The 26,986-nt window shown below is 44.4% G+C and overlaps 1 protein-coding gene across 1 annotated transcript in view; it reads right to left on the reverse strand.

The window, feature by feature from the left end:
- The window catches only part of LOC147724926 (fucolectin-6-like), a 43,257-nt gene extending 16,524 nt beyond the window's left edge, over window positions 1-26,733 (reverse strand). The window contains exon 1 of the mRNA XM_086918135.1: window positions 26,634-26,733. Coding sequence (XP_086774261.1) covers window positions 26,634-26,733 — 100 coding nt within the window. The remainder of the gene's footprint in view (window positions 1-26,633) is intronic.
- Window positions 26,734-26,986: the final 253 nt, after the last annotated feature.

Below are 26,986 nucleotides of genomic sequence, written 5' to 3' on the forward strand. Positions count from 1 at the left end.
ATGTAATAAACATAGTTAAAAATATATTATAATATTTACAATTAATAAATAATGTAATAAAAACTAATATTAATAAAGATATAATACGTAGTATATACTTCATTAATAATACCTCAAATAATTATTTTAATAACTTATAAATAAATGAAAATATAATAAATTACACATAAATGTATATACATAAAATAATAATAATATAAATACCAATTAATAACAATGTAAAACTAATTAAAAAAATTAAATACATTTTGGATAGCGTACGGGTAAAAATTACTATTCCCACTCCAGAGAGTGCAACAGTAGGGAAAGTGTTGGATAGCGTAGGGGTAACAATTACTATTCCCACTCCAGAGAGTGCAACAGTGGGGAAAGTGTTGGATAGCGTAGGGGTAAAAATTACTAATCCCACTCCAGAGCGTGCAACAGTAGGGAAAGTGTTGGATAGTGAAGGGGTAAAAATTACTATTCCCACTCCAGAGAGTGCAACAGTAAGGAAAGTGTTGGATAGCGTAGGGGTAACAATTATTATTCCAACTATAGAGAGTGCAACAGTAGGGAAAGTGTTGGATAGAATAGGGGTAAAAATTACTATTCCCACTCCAGAGAGGGCAACAGTAGGGAAAGTGTTGGATAGCGTAGGGGTACAAATTACTATTCCCACTCCAGAGAGTACCACAGTAGGGAAAGTGTTGGATAGCGTAGAGGTAAAAAATTACTATTCCCACTCTGGAGAGTGCAACAGTAGGGAAAGTGTTGGATAGCGTGGAGGCAAAAATTACTATTCCCACTCCAGAGAGTGCAACAGTAGGGAAAGTGTTGGATAGCGTAGGATTAAAAATTACTATTCCCACTCTGGAGAGTGCAACAGTAGGGAAAGTGTTAGATAGCATAGAGGTAAAAATACTATTCCCACTCCAGAGAGTGCAACAGTAGGGAAAGTGTTGGATTGCGTAGGAATACAAATTACTATTCCCACTCTGGAGAGTGCAACAGTAGGGAAAGTGTTGGATAGCATGGGGGTAAAAATTACTATTCCCACTCCAGAGAGTGCAACAGTAGGGAAAGTGTTGGATAGAATAGGGGTAAAAGTTACTATTCCCACTCCAGAGAGGGCAACAGTAGAGAAAGTGTTGGATAGCGTAGGGGTACAAATTACTATTCCCACTCCAGAGAGTAAAACAGTAGGGAAAGTGTTGGATAGTGTAGAGGTAAAAAATTACTATTCCCACTCTGTAGAGTGCAACAGTAGGGAAAGTGTTGGATAGCATAGGGGTAACAATAAATATTCCCACTCCAGAGAGTGCAACAGTAGGGAAAGTGTTGGATAGAGTAGAGGTAAAAATTACTATTCCCACTCCAGAGAGTGCAACAGTAGGGAAAGTGTTGGATAGCGTAGGATTAAAAATTACTATTCCCACTCTGGAGAGTGCAACAGTAGGGAAAGTGTTGGATAGCATAGGGGTAAAAATTACCATTCCCACTCCAGAGAGTGCAACAGTAGGGAAAGTGTTGGATACCGTAGAGGTAAAAATTACTATTCCCACTCCAGAGAGTGCAACAGCAGAGAAAGTGTTGGATAGCGTAGAGGTAAAAATTACTGTTCCCACTCTGGAGAGTGCAACAGTAGGGAAAGTGTTAGATAGCATAGAGGTAAAAATACTATTCCCACTCCAGAGAGTGCAACAGTAGGGAAAGTGTTGGATTGCGTAGGAATACAAATTACTATTCCCACTCTGGAGAGTGCAACAGTAGGGAAAGTGTTGGATAGCATGGGGGTAAAAATTACTATTCCCACTCCAGAGAGTGTAACAGTAGGGAAAGTGTTGGATAGAATAGGGGTAAAAGTTACTATTCCCACTCCAGAGAGGGCAACAGTAGAGAAAGTGTTGGATAGCGTAGGGGTACAAATTACTATTCCCACTCCAGAGAGTAAAACAGTAGGGAAAGTGTTAAATAGTGTAGAGGTAAAAAATTACTATTCCCACTCTGTAGAGTGCAACAGTAGGGAAAGTGTTGGATAGCATAGGGGTAAAAATAAATATTCCCACTCCAGAGAGTGCAACAGTAGGGAAAGTGTTGGATAGAGTAGAGGTAAAAATTACTATTCCCACTCCAGAGAGTGCAACAGTAGGGAAAGTGTTGGATAGCGTAGGATTAAAAATTACTATTCCCACTCTGGAGAGTGCAACAGTAGGGAAAGTGTTGGATAGCATAGGGGTAAAAATTACCATTCCCACTCCAGAGAGTGCAACAGTAGGGAAAGTGTTGGATACCGTAGAGGTAAAAATTACTATTCCCACTCCAGAGAGTGCAACAGCAGAGAAAGTGTTGGATAGCGTAGAGGTAAAAAATACTATTCCCACTCTGGAGAGTGCAACAGTAGGGAAAGTGTTGGATAGCGTAGGGGTAACAATTACTATTCCAACTCGAGAGAGTGCAACAATGGGGAAAGTGTTAGATAGAGTAGGGGTAACAATTACTATTCCAACTCCAGAGAGTGCAACAGTAGGGAAAGTGTTGGATAGCGTAGGGGTAAAAATTACTATTCCCACTCCGGAGAGTGCAACAGTAGAGAAAGTGTTGGATAGCGTAGAGGTAGAGATGACTATTCCCACTCTGGAAAGTGCAACAGTAGGGAAAGTGTTGGATAGCGTAGGGGTAACAGTTACTATTCCAACTCCAGGTAGTGCAACAGTAGGGAAAGTGTTAGATAGCGTAGGGGTAAAAATAACTATTCCAACTCCAGAGAGTGCAACAGTAGGGAAAGTGTTGGATAGCGTAGGGGTACAAATTACTATTCCCACTCCAGAGAGTACCACAGTAGGGAAAGTGTTGGATAGCGTAGAGGTAAAAAATTACTATTCCCACTCTGGAGAGTGCAACAGTAGGGAAAGTGTTGGATAGCATAGGGGTAAAAATTACTATTCCCACTCCAGAGAGTGCAACAGTAGGGAAAGTGTTGGATAGCGTAGAGGCAAAAATTACTATTCCCACTCCAGAGAGTGCAACAGTAGGGAAAGTGTTGGATAGCGTAGGATTAAAAATTACTATTCCCACTCTGGAGAGTGCAACAGTAGGGAAAGTGTTAGATAGCATAGAGGTAAAAATACTATTCCCACTCCAGAGAGTGCAACAGTAGGGAAAGTGTTGGATTGCGTAGGAATACAAATTACTATTCCCACTCTGGAGAGTGCAACAGTAGGGAAAGTGTTGGATAGCATGGGGGTAAAAATTACTATTCCCACTCCAGAGAGTGCAACAGTAGGGAAAGTGTTGGATAGAATAGGGGTAAAAGTTACTATTCCCACTCCAGAGAGGGCAACAGTAGAGAAAGTGTTGGATAGCGTAGGGGTACAAATTACTATTCCCACTCCAGAGAGTAAAACAGTAGGGAAAGTGTTGGATAGTGTAGAGGTAAAAAATTACTATTCCCACTCTGTAGAGTGCAACAGTAGGGAAAGTGTTGGATAGCATAGGGGTAAAAATAAATATTCCCACTCCAGAGAGTGCAAAAGTAGGGAAAGTGTTGGATAGAGTAGAGGTAAAAATTACTATTCCCACTCCAGAGAGTGCAACAGTAGGGAAAGTGTTGGATAGTGTAGGATTAAAAATTACTATTCCCACTCTGGAGAGTGCAACAGTAGGGAAAGTGTTGGATAGCATAGGGGTAAAAATTACCATTCCCACTCCAGAGAGTGCAACAGTAGGGAAAGTGTTGGATACCGTAGAGGTAAAAATTACTATTCCCACTCCAGAGAGTGCAACAGCAGAGAAAGTGTTGGATAGCGTAGAGGTAAAAAATACTATTCCCACTCTGGAGAGTGCAACAGTAGGGAAAGTGTTGGATAGCGTAGGGGTAAAAATTACTATTCCAACTCGAGAGAGTGCAACAATGGGGAAAGTGTTAGATAGAGTAGGGGTAACAATTACTATTCCAACTCCAGAGAGTGCAACAGTAGGGAAAGTGTTGGATAGCGTAGGGGTAAAAATTACTATTCCCACTCCGGAGAGTGCAACAGTAGAGAAAGTGTTGGATAGCGTAGAGGTAGAGATGACTATTCCCACTCTGGAAAGTGCAACAGTAGGGAAAGTGTTGGATAGCGTAGGGGTAACAGTTACTATTCCAACTCCAGATAGTGCAACAGTAGGGAAAGTGTTAGATAGCGTAGGGGTAAAAATAACTATTACAACTCCAGAGAGTGCAACAGTGGGGAAGTGTTGGATAGCATAGGGGTAAAAAAACCAAACTTATAAATAAATGTCTTTTTTAAATAATAAAAATGTTAACTATTAAATAAATATAAACCATTTACAAATACCAATACATAATTATTAAAAACATGATTAGCGAAATATTTTTCACCAAAAAAATTAATAAACAATACCATGTAATAATATTTAATTAATAATTAATTAACAATTATATAATTAACAAAACAATTAATTAAAGAACATTATTACTTAATTACATTTAAATTACTTCCCACCCTATTCCCCTATAAACCCACAACCCGCTACATAACATAATTATCAATTGATCAATTAATTAAAATTAATTTCCAATTAATTGAAAATAATTATCAATTAATTAAAATTAATTTATAATTCTTACTAATTAATAATTAATTTAACATAATTAAATTACTTACCACCCTATGCCCCTATAAACCCACAACACGCTACAGAACATGTTTATCATTTAATCAATTAATTAAAACTAATTACCAATTAATTAAACATAATTACCAATTAATTACAATTAATTTATAATTCCTACTAATCAATAATTATTTTAACATAGTTAAATTAGTTTCCACCCTATTCCCCTATAAACCCACAACCCGCTACAGAACATATTTATCAATTAATACATTAATTAAAATTACTTACCAATTAATTACAATTAATTTATAATTCCTACTAATTAATAATTAATGTAACATAATTAAATTACTTCCCACCCTATTCCCCTATAAACCCACAACCCGCTACAGTACTAAAATACAAATTTAATTAAATTACATAAAAATAAATTAAAAACATAATAAATACATAATATACACCAAAAAAATGTAAAAATCGATATTAGTAACATTGAAATTATTAACATCGATATAACTGACATCGATATTTCAAACTTCGATATTACTAATATCGATATTAAATCTATTGATATTACTTACCTTCTATATTATGTACCTTTGATATTTAAACTTCAATATAATTGTATATCGATATTTAAATATCGATATTTTGTCTGCATACCGCTCTATCACCTTACGGCATCCTGGCAAGTCAGAAAGCAGCCAACAAAAAGGTACTGGCAACTAGTAAAGGGCAAATCATTAGCTAAACTTTGGGGAATAACAACGTTTTTAGCCTTTTCCTAAAGGGTAAGAGCTCACTGATGTGTCTTACTTCCAGAGGCAGTCCATTCCACAGTTTGGCTGCTGCGACCGCAAAATTTCTGCCGCCGGTTCTGGCTTTCCTAAACCTAGCTACCTTAACCAATCTAGCTGAAGTAGAGCGAAGATTTCTAGCTGGGGCATACCACTCAAACTTTCTCTGTAACGCACTTGGACCCATCCTGTGCAAAGCTTTAAACACAGGACGGAGAGATTTAAACTTAATTCTCTGTCCCACTGGCAGCCAGTGGAGTTCTGCAAGGGCCTTGGAGGATGAGGACCGTCTCGGCCATCCCAGAGCAAGTTTAGCTGCGGCGGACTGGATTCTCGACAAGCTGTCCAACAGGAACTTAGGAGATTCAAGCAAGAGGGCGTTACAGTAGTCCAGTCTACTCAAGACTGTACTCTGTACAACAAGGGCCCGCACTTGAGATGGTAGTAAAAGAAGGATTTTGCGTAGTGATCTGATGATTGCCAAGCAGTTTCCCACCATTTTAGTGACTTGGGCTTCCATGTTCAGTTTGGTGTTAAACACAATGCCCAGATTGTGAACCTTCTCCACTGGCCTCAGTGCAGTTGACATTTCACTAGGCCAGAAGTTACTAGGCAACAGTGAAGGAATTCTGTCAACCGGACAGAAAAGAATCTCCGTCTTACCGGCATTAAATTGTAATGAATTAGCTTTCAACCACTGGGCTGTATTACGCAGACAACAGTGAAATAGAAGTAGATTGCTCCCCCTCCAATGAGAGGATGAGTTGCGTGTCATCAGGATAGTTTGTGATGTTGATCCTATGCTCTTTAACGACCGCAATCAATGGTTTCATATAAATGTTGAAGAGTATCTGGCTGATAGCCGAGCCCTGAGGTACCCCATGATTGATGTTAATCTGTTCAGACCAGTAAGGAGGAAGGGACACAGCCAGCGTCTGATCCGTAAGAAAAGAGTGAAGCGACTGCAAGGCACGACCCGTCACCCCCAGCTTCCTCAGCCTGCTCCGGAGAATTCCATGGTTAACCGTGTCGAACGCGGCAGACAGTTCAAGCAGGATAAGAACCACTGCCTGATTCTCCGGTCACCAGTGCCGATTCTGTACCTTACGTACTGCTGTTTCTAATTTGGAATGGATCCTTTCAAAGAGGTAGAACGGCACTTGTCTAAAGGTGAGTGGTTCTATGGTGCATTTACTGTCTTTATGATATGGCTCATTGATCTATATAGTTAGTAGGTTGATTCCTCTTTTAAAAATGGCACCTGTTCACCATACCCCCTGAAGAACATCCAGTATGCCTCTGTCAGATTCATTCTGAACATCCCACACTGCAGCCACATCACTAGCAACCATAGAGACCTCCACTGGATAACCATCACCAAAAGAGTTACCTTTAAGCTCCTCACACATGCAGACAAAGCCCTCCACAACAACATACCTTCATACCTTAACCACCACCTCCTCTTGTACACTCCCAAAACACATCCCCACTCCACCCAACTGGCCCTGGCCACTATCCTACTGATCTGCAAGACCATGGCTAGAGGAAGATCCTTCTCCTACCTTGCTGTGAAGACCTGGAACTTCCTGCCTCTGCACCTCAGGCAATCACCATTTCTGACACAATTCAGGCCGAACCTCAAAACCTGGCTCTTTGACTAAACTGCCGATTCTACCCTGCCCCCCACTCTGCACCCTTTGACCCTCATGGTTGAGTAGTCATGCTTTATAATAAACCTAATTAATGTAATGTTTATATATTTAGGTTTACATTTATAAAGTTGTGGTAACACATCCATTACTCTTTTTTTTATTTCAAAGAATTTTATTGAAGACAGAAGAATATTTGTGGACCAAGAGATTAAGCCATGGTAGTTTGGCTTACGACATTGACACCTTTTGAGAATTTCAAACTTAATTTGGCATCTACTAATTTCAAGTTGGTGCACATTTTTACCCTTCCACATGTTCTGAAGATCACAAGCTTATTGTCTCCACTCTGCCACATATTTTGTAGGGTAGCCGTTTTACTTAATGCAGAGAGAGACTGACAAATGAATGTGTGAATGCACTGTGAAATATTTTTCTATTCACCAGTCTTCCCTTGTCATTGACAACAACCGACCTGTACTGTGATTGATGAGTTCCTTTTTGATTTTCATTAAAATTCCCCATTGTTAAGTTTGCTGATCATGGCAATGCCAGAAATCTGCTTTCTAACCGAAACCTGGTTAAAACCGCATACTGTCCCTGCCATTACTTTGAGGGTCCCCGCTGGATATAAAATCTTAAAGCTTGACCGTCCGATAAAAACTGGGGGCGGCATTGCGATAGTCTATAAAGAAGGACTGAAGGTAACTATAATTGAATAAAGAAGTTGCACCCTGATGGAAGTCATGATCTTCAAGATCAGTTCGGCTTCTAAAGCTCACTGGAAGGGAGCACTAGTATATCGCCCTCCAGGGCCTAGCACAGGTTTTACTCTAGCTCTGACTGAATTATTGGTCTCATATTTTAAAGCTAAAGAAGACTTCCTACTTTTGGGGGATTTTAATATTCATGTAGATTTCCCCAACCTTCCTGAGACACTGTCCTTACTCTCTGACCTCTCCCTTTTAGAGTTTGAAATACAGAATAAGGGTCCTACACACATAGGAGGCCACACTTTGGATCTAATTTTTTCTAATTGTCCTAAGATACTATGTAGACCTTCGTCCTGAGTGAGCTGGTCAGACCACTACTTGGTTGAATTCTTTCTTCTTGGCCTGGACAAACCTAATAAACAGCCTGTTCCTCCGCCCCATTGGCGTAGACAATGGCACAAGGTGACACTGGATGACCTACAGAAAGTTTGGATAGAACCCACTATTTTAGCTACGGACAATGAGGATTCTGCTTTATCCCAGTTTAACACTACCCTTCTAGAGGCGGTTGACTTGTTAGCCCCTATGAAACTGCATAAACAGTATCCCATATCTAAGCAGGAGATTTGGTACACTGAACAACTTAGGTTGGAGAAACAGGGATGTAGGAAACTGGAAAAAGTTTGGCGGAAGAACCACACTGAGGAAAGTAGGAAAGAATATGCTGATGCCTTGTCCTCATACCACAAAAATATTAGGCTGGCTAGGAGGAGCTGTCTTACTTCACAGTTGGCAGAGGCGGGCAATTCCTCCAAAGAACTCTACAGGATTCTACAGACTTTTGTGAAACCCATAGCCTGTGAGAGTCCAGATGATTTCTCTCAATCCCTGTGCGATGATATTCCATTATTCTTTGAAAACAAAATAGAGTTGATCTATGAAAAAATCATGGAAGTAGCTAACCATAAGGGCAGTGCCACTAGCACTCCTCCATTATCAAGCCCACATAATGGTGGCATATCTATACCCACATTCACTATCTTTCCGGAGGTCAGTCAAGATGACATCAACTCTCTGACAAGTCATATTAAAACAGGGTCTCCTCTGGATTTCCTGTCTGCCAAAATGGTTGCCTCTCTAGGCAACCTTCTTGGCCCTACGATTCAAACAGTAACAAACCTCTCTCTTATGGAAGGTCGGGTACCCCAAGAATGGAAAAGAGCTGTAGTTAACCCTATTCGCAAGAACTCGGCCTTACCATGGACAGACCTATCCAACCTCCGCCCAATTTCCCTTCCGCCTTATTTGAGCAAGCTAACCGAGAAGCATGTGAATACCCAGTTGTCTAATTTCATCGAGACATCGGGAGGGCTTGATCACACACAATCAGGTTTCAGATCCAACTACAGCACCAAATCAGCGCTCCTCTCTGTGACAGATAACATCAGGATGGCACAGGATAGAGGGGCTTTATGATTCTGGTGCTGTTGGATCTGTCCACAGCCTTCGACACGGTATCACATGATATTCTTCTCGGTCGCCTGCAGAAGGTGGGGATAGGAGGTTTGGCTCTGTCCTGGTTTGAGAGTTTTCTCTCAGGCCGCTCACATAGTGTCAGCTTGGGCTCCTATCATTCCACTTCTAGGGATCTCACCAAGGGGGTCCCTCAAGGCTCATGCCTAAGCCCTACACACTTGAGAGTGCATGGATTCACTCCATGTTGTATGCTGACGGCACTTAGCTTCTGCTCCCACTCCAGACCTTCACTCCTGCAATTAAACATTCTTTTGCTGAGGGAATGAGAGCGGTGTCTGACTGGATGGCCTCCAACTGCCTACAATGTAACATGCTATAAGGAAACAGTGGTCCAAACCGAAATAATTTTATATCAACAAACAAAGTATGCACATAGTTGATTATTTTAGTGAGCTTCTTAAATTGAACTGCTCTGTTGAATCAATCAGTGATGCTTCTTCCAGCATCAAACACAAAATACCTGACACAAACCAAAGGTTATTTGAAAAAAGTGTTATTTGAAAAAAGTGTTGGAGTTTAATGAATTACTGATCCGACACAGCGGTTCGGTGTGTCGGCGGTAACGCTACAAGGAAAGCATTCAGCGTTGCTATTTAAAACGGAACGGCGAATCCAACCTAAACGCCCGAAAAATCCAAAGTCAACTCCGTGTGATGCCCGGGTAAACACGCCAGTGTCCGGGGACGTTCTGTGTGAATTGTGTCTGCATTTATATTTGGGAATATCTGAGACAGACGCCGCCCCACCCTTGTTGGGTGTGTCATTACGGTCACCCATATTTCACGTCTATCCCGGAGCAGGAGGACGGAGACCACCCATTAGTAATTTGTGGGTTACACTTTGAGAATTCTACGGTACAAAAGCTTGTGCTACATCTGCTACAACGTCGACGCCCCCTTTTCTATGTGCAAATAGGACCACTCCTCAGCCAAAACATTATACATGTGATTTATGACTGTATAAATGAAAAAATATTAGTAATCAATTGTGGCCTTTTGCCAAATAAGCTGAATCTTTTAATACAGTTGCAATAGATCGGAATTGTTTAAATTTCTCCCACTTGTCACAATTTTTCTTGAGGCTTACACCCCTTCTCCACAATCACCACCTTGCCCTTTTTCTTTTTCTTGCACTTCTTTAGAAGCCGATTGCTCTTCTTTTTACCGTTAGTAAGAATAATGTATATAAATGTAAAAATGTATATAAAATATCAAGTCAAAATGGAGTAATTCATTAAACTCCAACACTTTTTTCAAATAACACTTTTTTCAAATAACCTTTGGTTTGTGTCAGGTATTTTGTGTTTGATGCTGGAAGAAGCATCACTGATTGATTCAACAGAGCAGTTCAATTTAAGAAGCTCACTAAAATAATCAACTATGTGCATACTTTGTTTGTTGATATAAAATTATTTCGGTTTGGACCACTGTTTCCTTATAGCATTGACTACCCAGGTCCTTGAACCGTATTGGGTTACCCCATTCCAGTAATGGCTACAATGTAACATGGGCAAGACTGAGGTCATGCTCTTTGGGAAGATTCATCTCCTCTGGTCTCCGGACTGGTGGCCACTGGACTTGGGACTTGTCCCCTGCCCTAAACAGACAGTAAAGAACCTAGGCGTGCGATTGGACCAGGGACTACTGTTAAAAGAATGTGCGAATCAGGTGACAGAGTCCTGTTTTTGGGTGATCGGACTTCTGAGGCGCATATTCCCGTTCTTGTCAGACATTTTCAGAAAGACCCTTGTCCAGGCCCTTGTAGTCAGCTGTCTAGATTATTGTATTCCTATCTGCTAATGAAGATGTGCTTAGCATCAAATTACAGCGGCAAGACTGGTCTTAAATGTCCCACCTAGAACACCCTCTCGCCCCCTCTTGGAAAAACTCCATGAGTTTAAAATCTGCTGTGTTATACATAAAAGCCTGTTTTGCTCAGGTCCTCAAATATTTGGCTGAAAAATTCAACATACAGAACCCTGGATGTCTCCTTCCTTTTAGTGGCCAACTATCGCTATAGGTCCCTCCGGTTAGAAAGGCAAGGCAGGGCTGTCGAACGCTCTTGTACATGGGCCCTACCCTTTGGAACAAACTTCCCCCTGGTCTGAGACAAACCACCAACTATCTTATTTTTTAGGAACACACTTAAGACACATCTGTTTCTGACAGCATAACCTCATGCGCCTTCCTAAAGCTCTGTTTCATGCACACTTGGTGAACCAAGCGCGGAGATACCCCTACAGGGGTCGAGTCCTCACTCTACAAGCACATAAATAAAATAAAATAAATAAATACATGGCAATTGTGAAGATACTTTTTGGTTATTGCTTCATTACATATTGAATATTTTGGGGGCTTCAGAGTGCTTAGCTCTAAGATGGTTGCCCCCTTGTGAGGCTACTTGTACAGGCATCCTCACTTAGATTCATCTTGTTAGCTACATCCCACAGAAATCATCCCAGACTCATTTTCTGAAGGGAGAGATACCAATGTACCATACAGCTAGATAGAAAGGACTGAGAGTGTTGGTGACTTTCACTGAATTCAGAGCACTACCTGCATGGTGGAGGCTGTCTCAGTAGTGGCCATGGGGACCTGCAGGCTAGTATAGTGGCTGTAGAGGTTGCGAGGCACAACACTCTTTATTGCAATTAACTGACTCACCCAAAAAGAGAACTCCAATCCAGTCCTCATCTTTACTGATAAAGCATAAGGGGCTGGCAGATTGGACAGAGGCGACTGACCTAATTGACTTGGACTGATACCCCTGACACTGAACCCACCTGGTAAACATTACAAATAGAACAGGTAGCCTGCTTGAATTTCCCGGTGTCTCTGCAGTGCTGTCGGTGGATGTACTTGGACTACTAAAGTGCAGAGAGTGGAGTGACACATTGAGTTGGCCTTTTGAGCGATTAATGGTCGAATTGGTGACTATCTAAGGAGCATGACGCGCACATACCGTTTTAATTTTAGAAAACAGACTCCCAATCTTTTTATGGAAAGAGAACTCTCCCAAGACACTGAATTTAAATGCTTCAGCTGCAGCGTAAAGCAGGGAGCCTCATATGCTGTTTTTTTAGCATCCTATCCAAAACTATGTGTAGTGCAAGCTTAAGATAATATCTTAAATGTTCACAGTACTTTTATTCACAGATTGGGACCTCATAGCACTAAATATTTACAAGTCCCAATTATCCACACCACCACCCAGTATTTAATTATGTGCCTCTCTGGTGCAGTGCATACATTAGGATACTGAATTTCCTACTGATTAACATTACTTGCATTTAAGATGTGTGTGATTGTATCTTTGTACGTATGTAGTGACCTAAAAGTGAAAGGTTGAAAAATGTTAGGGAATAGATTCCTTTTTTAGCCACACCTTTTACAATACACCCACGCTTACTCACGATACCCTCAATGCATGCAGAATCACAGTTCCTAAACACTTTTCAATGTACTATGACCACTGTGAGCAATACACTGACAGGGCATAGGTACACTCCTATGAATGAAGTACTTTGGCACGATAAGGGGTTCTGATGACCCCCATGTAGAGACTACATTAGAGACATGGTGGTGCATACTTAAAATACTACCTCACATTGGTATGCTCAAATTAAACTGCCTGCACACGCATTTTAAAGCAAAGACAGTGGGTACTGAATTGTGGAGGAGAGTGTCTTGTCACCCTCACCTATAGTGGGCGACTTGTGCATTCTAGTGGGAGTTTCTTGCCAGCTTACAGATCCAATATAAATCTATGCAGCATCATTGGGAAAGTATAGCCCAAAACAAGGAACACTTTTGTTTTCGTCCTGCCGCAGAGATGTAGAGACACTGAAGATATTGATGTAGAAGCCCTTTTTTGCATATGCAAAAGAGCCTCTTCTCAATATGAAAATGGGCAAATTCACTGCCTGAGTAGATGAGATTACAGAATTGTACATATCTACCTTGAAGAATACTTCCACAGCCACCAATGAGAAACTTCTGGACAGGACCACAGTACTTAATGTTATAAAAGCAAAAAATTAGGAATAACCTGTGCCTGATAGGTATTCCAGAATCCACAAATGGAGACAACTTGGCAAATTATATAGAATTCCTGCTAAAGACCTTATTTTGAACAGAAAGCTATTCCCCATATTTGCAGCAGAGCGAGCTTGCCTATTCATCTATAGATTTGTGATAGTGTCCTCAGGCTGGCATTTGCAGATCTATCTTTCCTGACTTCACAATTGCTCTGTAGGAAGTACATCCAGACTATTCCTAACTCAAGGTCCCCGGAAGAATTGAACAATGTGTATTAAAAAGACACCAACGATCCTTACATAAAAACTTTTCCTCTGCCTTATTACACCATGGACATCATTGGCCCTTATTGAGCTGTCATAATCAGATGACTACTGTTAGAAATGGGGGTCTCAAGTTGGCAGAGTTAGGTACCCTTGTCCAAGTAGGGACCATTCTTCATAGTCAGGATAAGGGAGTTAAACTCCTAAAATAACAACTTCTCACCCCCTTGGTAGCTTGGCATGAGCAGTAAGACTTATCTTAGAGGCAGTGTGTAAAGCATTTGCACATAACCAACAATAACACAGTGAAAGCACTACAAAAGGACACCACACAAGTTTAGAACAATATCCATTAATTTGATGTACTTAAGACAAGACCAAAATTATAAAAATCCACTATTCAATACCTAGAAATTTGCAGTTATCAAAATAAACTCGACATAAAGTTCCTTGATGTGGATAGATCCGTCCGGGGCATATCACGACATTGTGAACAACAAATCCAAAGAGTTCTGGCTGACTATGGCATCGGGGGCCAGCTACAATATCGGTAACACCTGCAAAAAAGTACATTTAGAAATGCAGGGCACTGGCGACCTCTCTTTGAGCTCCATAAGCATGGCGTCCACAAGCATCGGTTCTGGAGCTCAATGCAGGAGACGCCCTGCCCTTGAAGTCACACACATTGCAGATCGATCTCCTTGCGGTTGAAATCAGGAGGGCTGGCTTCGGCAGGCATCAGGTGCTGTGGTGTGAAGTGCAGCTGTGCTGCGTGTGGTGCCCTCAGGTCACGGTGTAGGCAGAGGCTCAGTTACCGTCAACCAGTGGCATGGGTGAGATAAGGGCTACGGTGCGATGCGGTGCTCGTCGTGGTGCTGGCAGGTCACAGTGCAAGCAACATCGCTGTTGTTGCTGAAGCCCTGTTGTCCCCTGATTAACTGGAATTGATGGGGCCGGCGTCGGTAGGCCAATGCTATGGTGCGAGATGAGAAGGGTGCATAATGTAACTTATGAGTGGTGTCCTCGAACCAAGGTGCAAGCAGTAATGCCAAAGGCCGCGGTGCAAGAGGCGGCTCTTAGGCGGCACAGGTGGCAACATCAGTGAGATCAGGGTCACAGTTTGGTGTTGCAGCGGTGCCCTCTGCGGTGCCTGAGGACATGGAGTCAGCAACAGCATCATAGACGGCATTGTGTTGCTTTTTCTTCTGTTGCCGCACAAATTACACAGTCCAACGTGCTGAGGGCAGAAGAGCTTGAAGTCTTTGCTGTTCCTGAGACTTCTTGAACAGATGGCAAGCTCTACCTCAAGCTCTCTGACAAACTCACAAAATGGAAGTTGCAGAAAGTTCAGTACAGTCCCTTTACTGCCCAAGACAGAAGCAGCCACTGCAGGCCAACACAGCAACATGTTAATCTCTCCTCACAGCTTCTCCAGCTCTTCTGCTTGCCAGTCTTCTTGCTTCCAAAAGAGTTCTAAAGTTTAGGGGTTTGGGCCCCACTTTGTATAGCCTAAAACCCTTTGTCCTTTTAGGCAGGGAGTGTCTGTGCCCAGCCAGAACCAGTTATTTCCTCTCTGGCACAGCTTCCTGGCAGGAGGTGGAGACAACATTGTCAGAGGCAGACCAGGCCCATTCAGGTGAAAGAAAATCTTCTCTCCCTACTCTAAATGCAGCCCTGGTCTCTTCATCCCATCCCTGACCCCTCTAGACTCTCTGGAGTCACTGCTCTTGCCCAGCCCCTGTCATACCAAAGCCAGACAGTCAATCCTCAACCCCAGCAGAGGCGCACTGGATGTCTGAGCAAGAAAATACCTCCTTTCTATTTTTTTGTTATGATATTTTTTTTATATTGTACAAGAACAGAAATAAAATGTGCAAATTCAACATGTCAGAATACACATGAGAACATTTCCATAATTTAAAATGTATTAAATTCATTGATCTGTTTTATATTGGCTGGATTTAGATTCTCTGGGCGCTGTGCCTCTGCGCGAATGCTTCCTGTGTAAAGATGACTGTATGAATTAGGATAACCATAATACCTAGATCTGTGTAGCATGCTCTAATAGTGATTTACCCTCCATTTCACGATTACTACTGTGCAACGATCCATTCTCATAGGCCACAATGGGCGGGTTGAGGATTACCATCTAAAATCTTATCTGACCCCAGGAACCTGATAGGAACTTCGAGTTTGATATGTTTATGCTCAGAAGCTCAAGTTACACCTTTTAGTAAGGACAATTTATAGATCCCATGTTCAGAAATGCCTCTTCTGATAATGCGGTAGTTTCTTACCTAAGGTTTACTGTAGGCTTCGATAGTATGTGTATTGGCCATCTGGTTTTGGAGCCGCAGTGCCAGCTGGGTCAGACCTGGCTGGAGAGAGATTGGTATTCAGAGCATGGGGAGGGGTGACTCGTTGATCTGAGCAAGGCTGTGCCTGGCAATGTGTATGATGGGTCCACCTCCCACGGGGCGTCTGATAGCAGACCCCTTCATTCTGAAAGGGCAGGATGCGCCTCCTAAACCAAGTGCTCCCTGACCCCACTGAACTGGTTCTGACTGGACTGAGTGATTACTGACTTTAGAGAACAAAGACTTTTTAGGTATAAAATGCTGCTCTGGAACTTTGCTCAGTGTGTTCCTTCTGGATGTCAAGACAAAACTCTGTCTGTACTGAGGAAAAGACTTCTGCTAAAGGGACATTAGACTTCACCCTGTCAGCCGACGGAATTCCTGTGCGAGGAATTCTGCTTGCAGGTGAGGCCGCCATCGAGTAATCTGGAGACTCTGGTTCTTCTGTGAGTAGCGCTGAATTTGAACCTTTGCAACTTCGCTGAATCTCTGTGGGCCACGGCAGTTAAGAGGGGGCCGCCGCCGCTGAGAGCCCACCAGAATTTGAACCTTTGGAACCATCGCTGGATCTGTGTGGGCCGCTGCAGCTAAGAGAGAGCTGCGGCCACTGAATGCCCACACCTTTGCCATCTTTGCATCACCCTTCAACCTGTGGGCCGCTGCAGCTATGAGAGAGCTGCTGCCTCTGAGTGCCCGGACCTTTGCCAACTTTGCATCACCTTTCATCCTGTGGGTTGCCGCAGCTAAGAGAGAGCTGCCGCCGCTGAGTGCCCACACCTTTGCCAACTTTGCATCACCCTTTGACTTGTGGGCCACCACAGCTAAGATAAAGCTGCTGCCACTGAGCGCCCGCACTGTTGCCAACTTGGTATTATCGTGATCCGTCCTGTGGCCTGCCGCTGCTAAAAAGGAGCTGCTACCGCCTAGTGCCCGCACTTTTGCCGACTTTGTATCATTGTGATTTGTCCTGTGGGCCACCGCAGCTGAGAGGGAGCTGCTGTCGCAGAGTGCCCGCACCCTTGCTAACTTTGCCTCATTGTGATTTGTCCTGTGGGCCGTCGCAGCTAAGAGAGAGCTGCTGCCGCTGAGTGCCCGCAGCTTGTTCCCCATTGTCAAAGATTGCCACTGTCATCTCGTGTGCCGCCGCAGCCAAGAGAGAGCTGCTGCCGCTGTGAGCCGACCACAGAGCTGCAAGACGAGAGTCATGGCCCCCACCACAGCCATGTGCTGCTGCAGGCCCACCTGTCCCCAAGTGCCCGAACCATTGTGGGTGCACGCTGCGGGCCGCTACAGCGACTTGTGGTCGCTCTGGGAGTCTGCCTGTCACCGTCTCCGCTTCTTAGAGATGCTCTGTGCTGTGTCCCTTTTTGCCGGCCGGCACCTGGTGCTCAACAGGTCGTGAAGGCCCTGGCCTTGAGCTCAGTCATTGTCACATTCTGGGGAATACATAATTGCCTTTTTGAGTCCCTACTAGTTTATGTGCATTGTAGCTTGTTGAAATGCTTTGAGAATCTTGAGTTAAACATTAGAGAAAGATATTATTTTTCAATACCTACTTGAGTTGTGTCCTTTTGTGGTGTCATTACTGCCTTATTGTGCATGATCATAAATGCTTCCCACACTGCCTCTGAGATAGGACTAACTGCTTGTGCTACGTTAGCACAGGGTTGAGCAGGGGTTGTAAAAGGGGGTAGCCCACTTGCCCTGCCTTAAGAAGAAGGGTCCCTATTTGGACATTGGTGCCGGCCATTGCCAACTAAACACCACCATTTCTAACACTGGCAGTCAGCGTTGAGGATCAGGATTTGCATTTATGATCCATGTACAATAATTGGTAGACACCAATAGTGAGTGTGGACCAAAGCTCAGCCACATGTTATTGTTTTATTGTTTGGTTGGTTGTTCTAGGATTGAATTGTTGATCACAGCCAGAGTACTGCTATACTGGGATGGCCAAACTCCAATGTTTCGTAGGATCCCACCTTTGAGGAAGAGGAAAGGTTAGATACCTTTACTCTAACAAAAAAATTGGTAAACGTGGTGGAAACATGGTTGCTAGGAGAAAAGAGAGAGAGCAATGGTACATCTCCTTTTTTGACACTGTGAGGAGAGGGCTGAATTCCAGAGAAGAATGGGAAAAGATCATTGGAGCAATCTAGGACATCTTTGGCTCCGCGATGTTCCTGTTACTCAGGTTAGAAATATATAAATATGTCAACTATATGCTGCCTAATACGCCAAAGCGATCCGTTTACGTATATAACCCCATTGCCCACAATAATTAAACTATTGGATCCATTTTATATTGGGCATGTCATAACCTTTTGAGTTGAAAAACCTTAAGATAAGACTAAACTGATTACTAATACTAGATATTCTCTAATATACACAAATGTGAAAAATCAATTGCCTATCAAAGGGCCAAAACAATACAAAATAATGCGCGTAGATATCTAAATAGCTGACTTGATAACATTAGATAATGGCTATATACTTTCTTAAGTTGTTTTTTTAAAAAAAAGTTCTAATATTTGGGGTGACTTTCACCGCGTAACTAAATGACTCTGTTAATATAAATTTAAAATATCACTCTCTCATATAATATAGAGCAGTCTGAATACTCCTTCCGACAAATTGCAAACGTAAACAGTCAGTTTTGAAAGAGGCTTCCGCGATCATTAACCACGGGTAGTCTCTCTTCACGTTCTATCGTCTTCCCGCCACGTCATCACTGAATACCCGCGTTTTGCTGGGTATTTAAATTCGTGTATTTCCGCTAAGTGTCGCTAGCCGGTGACACGGAGAGGAGCACGCGGGACGTCTGACGATCCGAGAACAAAGGTAAGCAGACCGCTAGAAGGGGCAACGCTGCATATCAGCAACGTGTTGTAGAAGGAGCACGTTTTTCCAAAACGGCAATTCGACTTTGTTCCTTTTTTACCCACATAGGGACTAGAAAAAGGAGTCTCCCAACACAGCGGGTATCTGTGTACAAATCCCCGGGACCTAAGCTGTATTTGAATTGCGTTGGATCATGACCAAAATATAAAGGATAAATCCCTATTACTGCGTGCTCAAACACTAGCACTTTTAACTAACTGTAAGTATCTCGTTAAACCCAGCACGCGTTTCTTATACCTGTATTAATTGGCTAGACGCGGGTGGCTTATCTATGTATATAAATCTTTTACAGTGACCAGTCATCTATTTGGAGATTTATATTACTCTCAAAGACGTATTTACGCCTTACAACACAATATAGTAAGTACTTAAAATAATTTCTCGGCTCCAGTTAAAGAACCTGGTTTCAGTGAAAGAACCTGCTATATATATGAATTTAGGCTAAAGAAAAGGATTTGTGACTAGCTCGCTGTTGGCTTGTTTTTTCTATTTTTTGAATTAGAACGAAAGATAAACAACCTTATGAGCAGTTATGTCTGTGATAAACTAACATGCGTAGCGCACAAAAACAGCACCCCATAATATAAAGCCCAAAGCAAATAAAATATGGCCCAAATGGCAATACAGGATAAGACTGATAAGAGTCATAAATTTACGTGAACTCTGTAATGCAGCCATGTATATGGCTACCCAACATTACCGTGTGGATTTTTTCTCTATTACTAGGTATCTTAATGCGTATCTGAACGCACATCTAAGAGAATTCGCGGGCCAAATTCCCGGGTTTGACGCATAGGAGGCGGAATACCCCATGCAATATAGGTCATACCTTTTATACCTTCTAGGTAGGTGACGTACCATTGTTCCTTATCTTATGCCACCGTTGCCACCATATAAAGTGGTAATCTTGTACCTCTAAAGATAGCCTAATGTTCCTGAACTCTACATCAAGCTTGAATATGCATAGATCAGTACTTTGAAGGATGTTGTAGAGGAATTGGTAATCTTGAGTTGTTGTTATCTAACCATGTAGGTTATGTTGTTTGATGAATTGTTCTATGTAGTATGTCTTGGAAGCAATGTAAATATGTAGGTGCAATGATTTAACTAGATTAGAGTTTTTTCAAAACATTGTGATTTTATGATTACCATATGTTATGAACTTGGTAAACCTAAAATTGGTTTTATTATAATTGCAGAATCTATTTGGGAAACTGTATTGTTCTACTGTCCTGATGAAGGCGGATTAATATGCTAACACCGCCGAAACGCGTCGACGCCTAAGGAGTGAATCTAGGAATATACACGAAGGGGGAAACCAAATTTGTTTTTCTTTGAATGGTTTCTATTCCTTATTTCTTGCACACTCCTTTTTTACTGAATGTTGTTTTTATTGATTATTACACCGTCTTTGTATGTTTCCCAAACTTCTGTTTTTATTTAATATGATGTTTCTTTAATAAATTGTGTTTTTTAATTTGAAATGTTCTGAGAGTGTTTTCACACATAGTTGTTGCATCCTATCTACATTGCTTCGCTGAGAAATAATTTTGTTGTCTGTATGCCTGCTAGTACCTTTGTACTGTTGCTATTTTACCCAAAGGGAATTTCTGTCTGACTAACGTAGATACCTTTACTGCCAGACAGCTGAAGTCATTTTGTAAGCAATTTGCCATCCCCGTGGTATGTCTCCCTAGGAAGGAGGAGTACCAGAAGGCGCTGAAGGCCTGGTGGGAAGCGAGAGAGTCCACTGGGGATGTGGAAGAGAATGCTGGAGGGCACCTGGATGATGCAGTAGTGGGGGGAAGATGGAACACCCTCCAATCCAGGTACTAATGTATCCCAAAGGAACCTGACCCCTGAAGAGCTGGAGGACAGGGAGAGATAGGAGGCATAGTGTGGAGATGGACAAACTGGAAGGACATTGAAAGTAAGAAGTTACACATTGAGAAGAATCAATTGTCAATTGAACTTGAGAAAATGAAAATGTAGCATGAGAGAATGTTGAGGGAGATAGAGATCAGGGCGAGGAGTGTTCTGGTCTCCCTCTCTGGTGGCAGCATACCTTTATAACTCCTGAGAGTAGAGTTTATATTCCTAAAGATGTCACTAAGGATTTTCACAAGAGTGAGGATATTGGGCAATGGTTTGCCGCATATGAGATAGCAATGGTGTTCTACTGGGTCCCTGAGAAGAATTGGGGAGCAGGTTTGTGGGGACACTTTGTGAGTGATGGTAGGGATACCCTGTTGGACCTGCTTGAGGAGTGCAGGATTTTGTATGCCCATATGAAGGAAGCTTTAACAACCCGTTATGGTTTGATGCCAGAAATGAACATTCAGAGGTTTGGAACCTGTAAGAAGTTAGAGGGTACCACATGGGTTGTATATGTGTCTTATTTCTGCAGAGCAATGGATCGCTGGGTAAAAGGTAGCAAAGTGGAAACTTTTGAGCAATTGTAGGATTTGTTTGCTTGGGAGAATTGTTCTAGTAACTGTTTACCAGAGCTATGCCACCACCTGATTGATAGCAAGCTGACTAACCCTAGGAAGCTTGCTGAGGAGACGGACTGTGGGTGAGCACACGGATCTGCAAAGTTTTGTAGAAGACATCGCCAGAGGTGGGCAGGGTCCCCTGCAGAGAAGTGGGGGGGGACAAGGGTAAGCCGAGGGAGTTCCAGAGAGGGCACCAGAATGATTCCCCAGGAAAGCAAGCTGTGGTGTTCCAGGCTCCATCGTAAAAGAAGCCAGTGTCCCCGACAGGTAGGCCTGTTCAGAGGGGGCCACTCACTTGTTTCAAGTGTGCTCAAGTGGGACACTGGTATTACGGTCCCCAGTGTCCCTAGAGGGACCCCAATGCCTCCCCTCATGCACCACCCCGTGCACCATTCCACAAGATTGCCAGTGTAGCTCTGGGTGGGGAGGAGATGGAGGTCCAAGGTGGGTGTGATCCCGTAGAGAGAACCCTTGTCTCACTAGGAGGCATTGAGAAGGTCCCTAACTCCACACTGTATAATAACACTAAAAAGTACAGGCAGTGGGTGACCATCAATGGCCATAGGGTGGAGGACTTCAGGGACACTGGAGCTAGTGTGACTGCCGTCAGCTCCAGGTCGGTGTACAAAGAGCAGGTTGTTCCCCATGCTTTCTGCCCCGTAGTGTCAGCGGACAACTCAGAGAGCCAGTGTGAGGTGGCCCAGGTTCCCTTCGAATGGGGGGGGATCTCAGGAACTCTTCAAGTGGCTGTGAGACCTGCCATGTCAGTAGACTGTTGGGCAATGACCTAGAGAACTCCCCCTAGGCTACAGTGGAGAGAAAGTCTCATTTGGAAATGTTGGGCTTGCCTGGATGGGCATGTGCAACCACTCGGTCCATGACAGCTCAGAAGGGTGTTCAGGAGGGCCTGGAGCCAGAAAGTATGGCCCAGGCCCCTGCTTTAATGAGAAGGGGTAGGGGGCACCGGAAAATGGCCTGGACGGTTCCCGTGGTCCCAGAGGGAGCAGACCCTGAGGGGGATGCCCTTGAACCTACAGGGAAACAAGTGGCTGAACTGGGGGACCTACCAGAGCTGACCCATTGGCAGCAGGAAGGGGGCCCTCCAGGGAGGAATTTTGCTAGCAACAATGTCCTTCTCTTGAGGGGGTGAGGTGACAAGCCACCGTCCAGGCCTCAGGTGATCAGACAGGGTCACATTTGATCTTTTGGGAGAATGACCTCTTTTACAGCGAGCCTAAGGTTGCTGAACCTGAGTCAGCCCATGTGCTAGTGGTACCCCAGCGCTTCGGGGCCTTCCTACTGGGGTTGGCTCATGATGTGCAATTGGCCTGACATCTGGGGCAGACCAAGACCTTTGAGAGGCTGGTCACCCACTTCTATTGGCCCCAGATGTACAGGAGCTTAGATGCTCACTGCAGGACGTGTGAGACTTGCCAGGCAAGTGGGAAGAGTGGGGAAAGATTAAGGCCCCCCTACAGCCCTTTCCCGTTGTGAGTGCCCCATTAGATAGAGTGGGCATTGATATTATGGGGCCTCTGGATCCCAAGACAGCCATGAGCAACAGGTTCATCTTGGTCTTGGTGGACCATGCCACCAGGTACCCTGAGGCCATCCCTCTCAGGACAGTGACAGCCCCCGTGGTGGGACAGCCACTGATGGGAATTTTCCCCTGGGTGGGATTCCCCAGAGAGGTGGTGTCCGATAAGGGAACTAATTTCATCTCCTCCAAGTACATGAAGTCTCTGTGGGAGGAGTGTGGGGTAACGTATAAGTTCAGCACTGCTTACCACCACCATGGTAATGGTCTGGTTGAGAGATTCAAACGGACCATGATGGGCATGATTATGGGCCTAAGTGGGATGTCCTCTTGCCATCCCTACAACAGTTCCTAGGGTTCAGCCACTTTAATCTGCTCAATGGTCACCCGGTACGAGGGCCTCTGAGTCTGGTCAAGGAAGGCTGGGAGCAATCTCCCAGGAAACCTCCCAAGGATGTGTTTAGTTACATGCTGGCCTTCAGAAACCAGACTAGGGTTTTCAGGAAACTTGCTGAGGCAAACCTGGAAGCCAGCCAGGTAGAGATACAATTCTGGCCAATCAGAATGCCACTCTGGTAGAGGTTCAGCATGGACAAAAGGTTTTGTCATGGCCCCAGTGGAGCCCTGTGCGCTCCAGGATAGGTGGACCAGCCCCTTTGAGGTGGTGGGGCGCAAGAGTCCTGTTACCTACGTGGTGGACTTGCATTCTCACAGGAACCCCTTACCGGTCCTGCATGTTAACCGCCAGAAGACCCACTTTGAGAGGTCTGAAGTGGGCATGCCTCTGGCCACAGATGCTAGGATGGAGGTGGAGAGCAAGCCCCTTCCTGACCTCCTGTGTGCATGGGCGCAAGATGGGTCAGTTGTGGGTGTGGTCCTCTCCACCACACTGACTCCTGAGCAGCAGCCAACTGTTGGGACAATTCAGTGATCTGTTCATCCTGGTGCCTAGTGTCACTGATTGGTGTGTCCATGATGTGCACACCGGGGCAGTCCTCCCAATAAGCCATTAAGCACAAGGCTTACAGAGAGACTGACTGGATAATGGCCTACATTAAGGATCAGGTTACCAAGAAGTTTGCCCCTGGGTTGAATCAGTCCTCTAGCAGCCCGTGATCCAGCCCAGTTGTCCTGGTCCCAAAAGCTGCAGTGCCTGGTGCCACCCCTGATCAGCGATTCTGCGCGGACTGTCAGGCCTCAATTCCGTCTTGAAGACGGAAGCGGACCCCATTCCCAGAGCTGATGAACTTGTAGATCAGTTAGGGGCTGCCAAATACCTCAGCACATTTGATTTGACGTCTCGGTTTTGGCTGATCGCCTTGACCGTGGGAGCAAAGGAGAGGTCAGCATTCTCCACACCCAATGGACACTACCAGTTTCGGGTGATGCCCTTTGGAACGAAGAATGCCCCTGCCATCTTTCAGAGGTTTGTCAACAGGGTGTTGGTTGGGCTGGGAGACTTCAGTGCCACTTACCTGGAAGACATTGCGGTGTTTAGCTCCTCTTGGGAGGACCACCTGCGCCACCTCTGGGAGGTATTGAGGACACTGCGGAAGGAAGGTCTCACAATGAAAGTCATTAAGTGCCAGATTGTGCAGGGTTCTGTAGTATATTTGGGGTACCAGGAGGCACCCCTTCAGCCCAAAATTGAAACTATCCTGGTGTGGGAGCCCCCCAAGACTCAGACACAGGTTAGGGCCTTCTTAGGACTCATGGGTTACTACAGGAGGTTTGTCAAGGGATATGGCAACATTGTTGCTCCCTTGACTGAGCTGACTTCTAAAAAGCAAGTTACCTGGATTGACACCTGTCAGAAAGCTTTTGACACCCTGAAGACTGCCATGTGCACCGCACACGTGCTTTAGGCACCCGACTTTTCCAAGGAATTTTTTGTCCAGACAGACACCTCTGAGAATGGTATAGGGGCTGTTCTGTGACAGATCAATGAGGAGGGGCTACACCAACCGGTAGCCTTCCTAAGCAGGAGGTTACTTCTCCGGGAACAGAGGTAGAGTGCAACTGAGCGTGAGGCATTTGCTGTGGTCTGGGTGCTAAAGAAGCTGAGACCATACCTGTTTGGGGCTCACTTCAGGGTTCAGACAGACCACGGACCCCTTAGATGGTTGATGCAGATGAGGGGTCAGAATCCCAAGTTGTTGAGGTTGTGTATTCCCTACAGGGTATGGATTTCACAGTGGAACACGGCCCTGGTACAGAACACGCCAATGCTGAGGGTCAGTCCAGGTTTTTTCGCCTTAGAGATGAGAACTCCCCAGGGGATGGCTAGTTCTCCCCACATTTCAGCTGGAGGGGACGCATGTTAGACCTGGCATCATTGGTGTGGGTCTCCCTTCCTCTCTCCTCTTCCTATGTTTTATGTTAGCTGGTTTTAGATGCTCTGGGCACTGTGCCACTGCTAATCAGTGCCACAGCGGGAATGCTCCCTGTGTAAAGATGACTGTATGAATTAGGATAACCATAATACCTATATCTGTGTAGCAAGCTATAATAGCAAGTTACCCTCCATTTCATGGTTATTATTGTGCAATGATCCACTCTCATAGGCCAGAATGGGCAGGTTGAGGATTACCTTCTATAATACTATCTGACCTCAGGAACCTGATAAAAACTTCGAGTTTGATATGTTTATGTTCTGGACCTCAAGATATACCTTTTAGTAAGGACCATTTAGAGATCCCATGTTTGGAAATGCCTCTTCCTAAAACGCAGTATTTTGTTGCCTAAGCTTCACTGTAGGCTTCCTTAGTGGGTGTATTGGCCGTCTGGTTTTAAAGCAGCAGGGCCAGCTGGGTCAGACCTGGTTGGAGAGAGAGATAGGTATTGAGAGCATGGGGAGGGGTGACTCTTCGATCTGATCAAGGCCATGCCTGGCAAGGTGAAGGATGGCTCCACCTCCCTTGGGGCGTCTGATAGCAGACCCCTAATTCGGAAAGGGCAGGATGTCGCCTCGTAAACCAAGTGCTCCCCAACCCCACCGAACTGGTTCTGACTGGACTGAGTGATTTGTGACTTTGGAGAACAAAGACTTTTTAGGTATAAAACACTGCAACTTTGTTCAGTGTGTTCCTTCTGGATGTCAATATGAAACTGTCTGAGTGAACAGAGGAAAGGACTTTGAAAACTTTCACCAAGCTTGCCGAAGAAACTACCCGAGGGGCTTAATCGAGGGTGACTCCTGCTGAAGTTTCAGGGACATTAGACTTCACCCCGTCAGCCGTCGGAATTCCTGTGTGAGGAATTCTGCTGGCAAGTGAGGCCTCCGTCGAGTAATCCGGAGCCTCTGGTTGTCTGTGAGTAACGCTGAATTGGAACCTTTGCAACTTTACTGAATCTGTGTTGGCTGCTGCAGGTAAGCGAGAGCTGCTGCCGCTGAGAACCCGCCTGAATTTGAGCGTTTGCCACTACGCTGAAACTGTGTGGGTCGCTTCAGCTAAGAGAGAGCTGCCGCCACTGAGAGCCCACCTGAATTTGAACCTTTGCAACGTTGCTGAATCTGGGTGGGGCCGCTGCAGCTAAGAGAGAGATGCCGCCGCTGAGAGCCCGCCTGAAATTGAACCTTTGGAACCCTCGCTGGTTCTGTGTGGGCTGCTGCAGCTAAGAGAGAGCTGCTGCCTCTGAGTGCCTACACCTTTGCCAACTTTGATTCACCCTTCATCCTGCGGGCTGCCGCCGCTAAGAGAGAGCTGCCACAGCTGAATACCCGCACCTTGCCAACTTTGCATTACCCTCCGTCCTGTGGCTCACCGCAGCAATGAGAGAGATGCTGCCGCTGAGCGCCCGCACTGTTGCCAACTTGGTATTATAGTGATCCATCCTGTGGCCCATCGCTGCAAAGAATGGGCTGCTACAGCCGACTGCCTGCACTTTTGCCGAAGGATCTAACCAGGCTGAAACAACGCAGATTATGAGAACTGACATTGCTATAAACATAAGCTCTTTCTCATCTTGTTTAGTTATGCCTAATAACATGAGCTGAGGTGAGAGTGGGACATCCTCCTTCAATACATGCGTCAAAAAGCCAGATATTTCTCTGCCTATCGATTCTATACTGGGCTATGTAGAGAAGACAGGAACCAAG

This window comes from Lissotriton vulgaris, chromosome 4_1 (genome assembly GCF_964263255.1).
Source record: "Lissotriton vulgaris chromosome 4_1, aLisVul1.2, whole genome shotgun sequence".
In the NCBI taxonomy this organism is placed as follows: Eukaryota; Metazoa; Chordata; class Amphibia; order Caudata; family Salamandridae; genus Lissotriton; species Lissotriton vulgaris.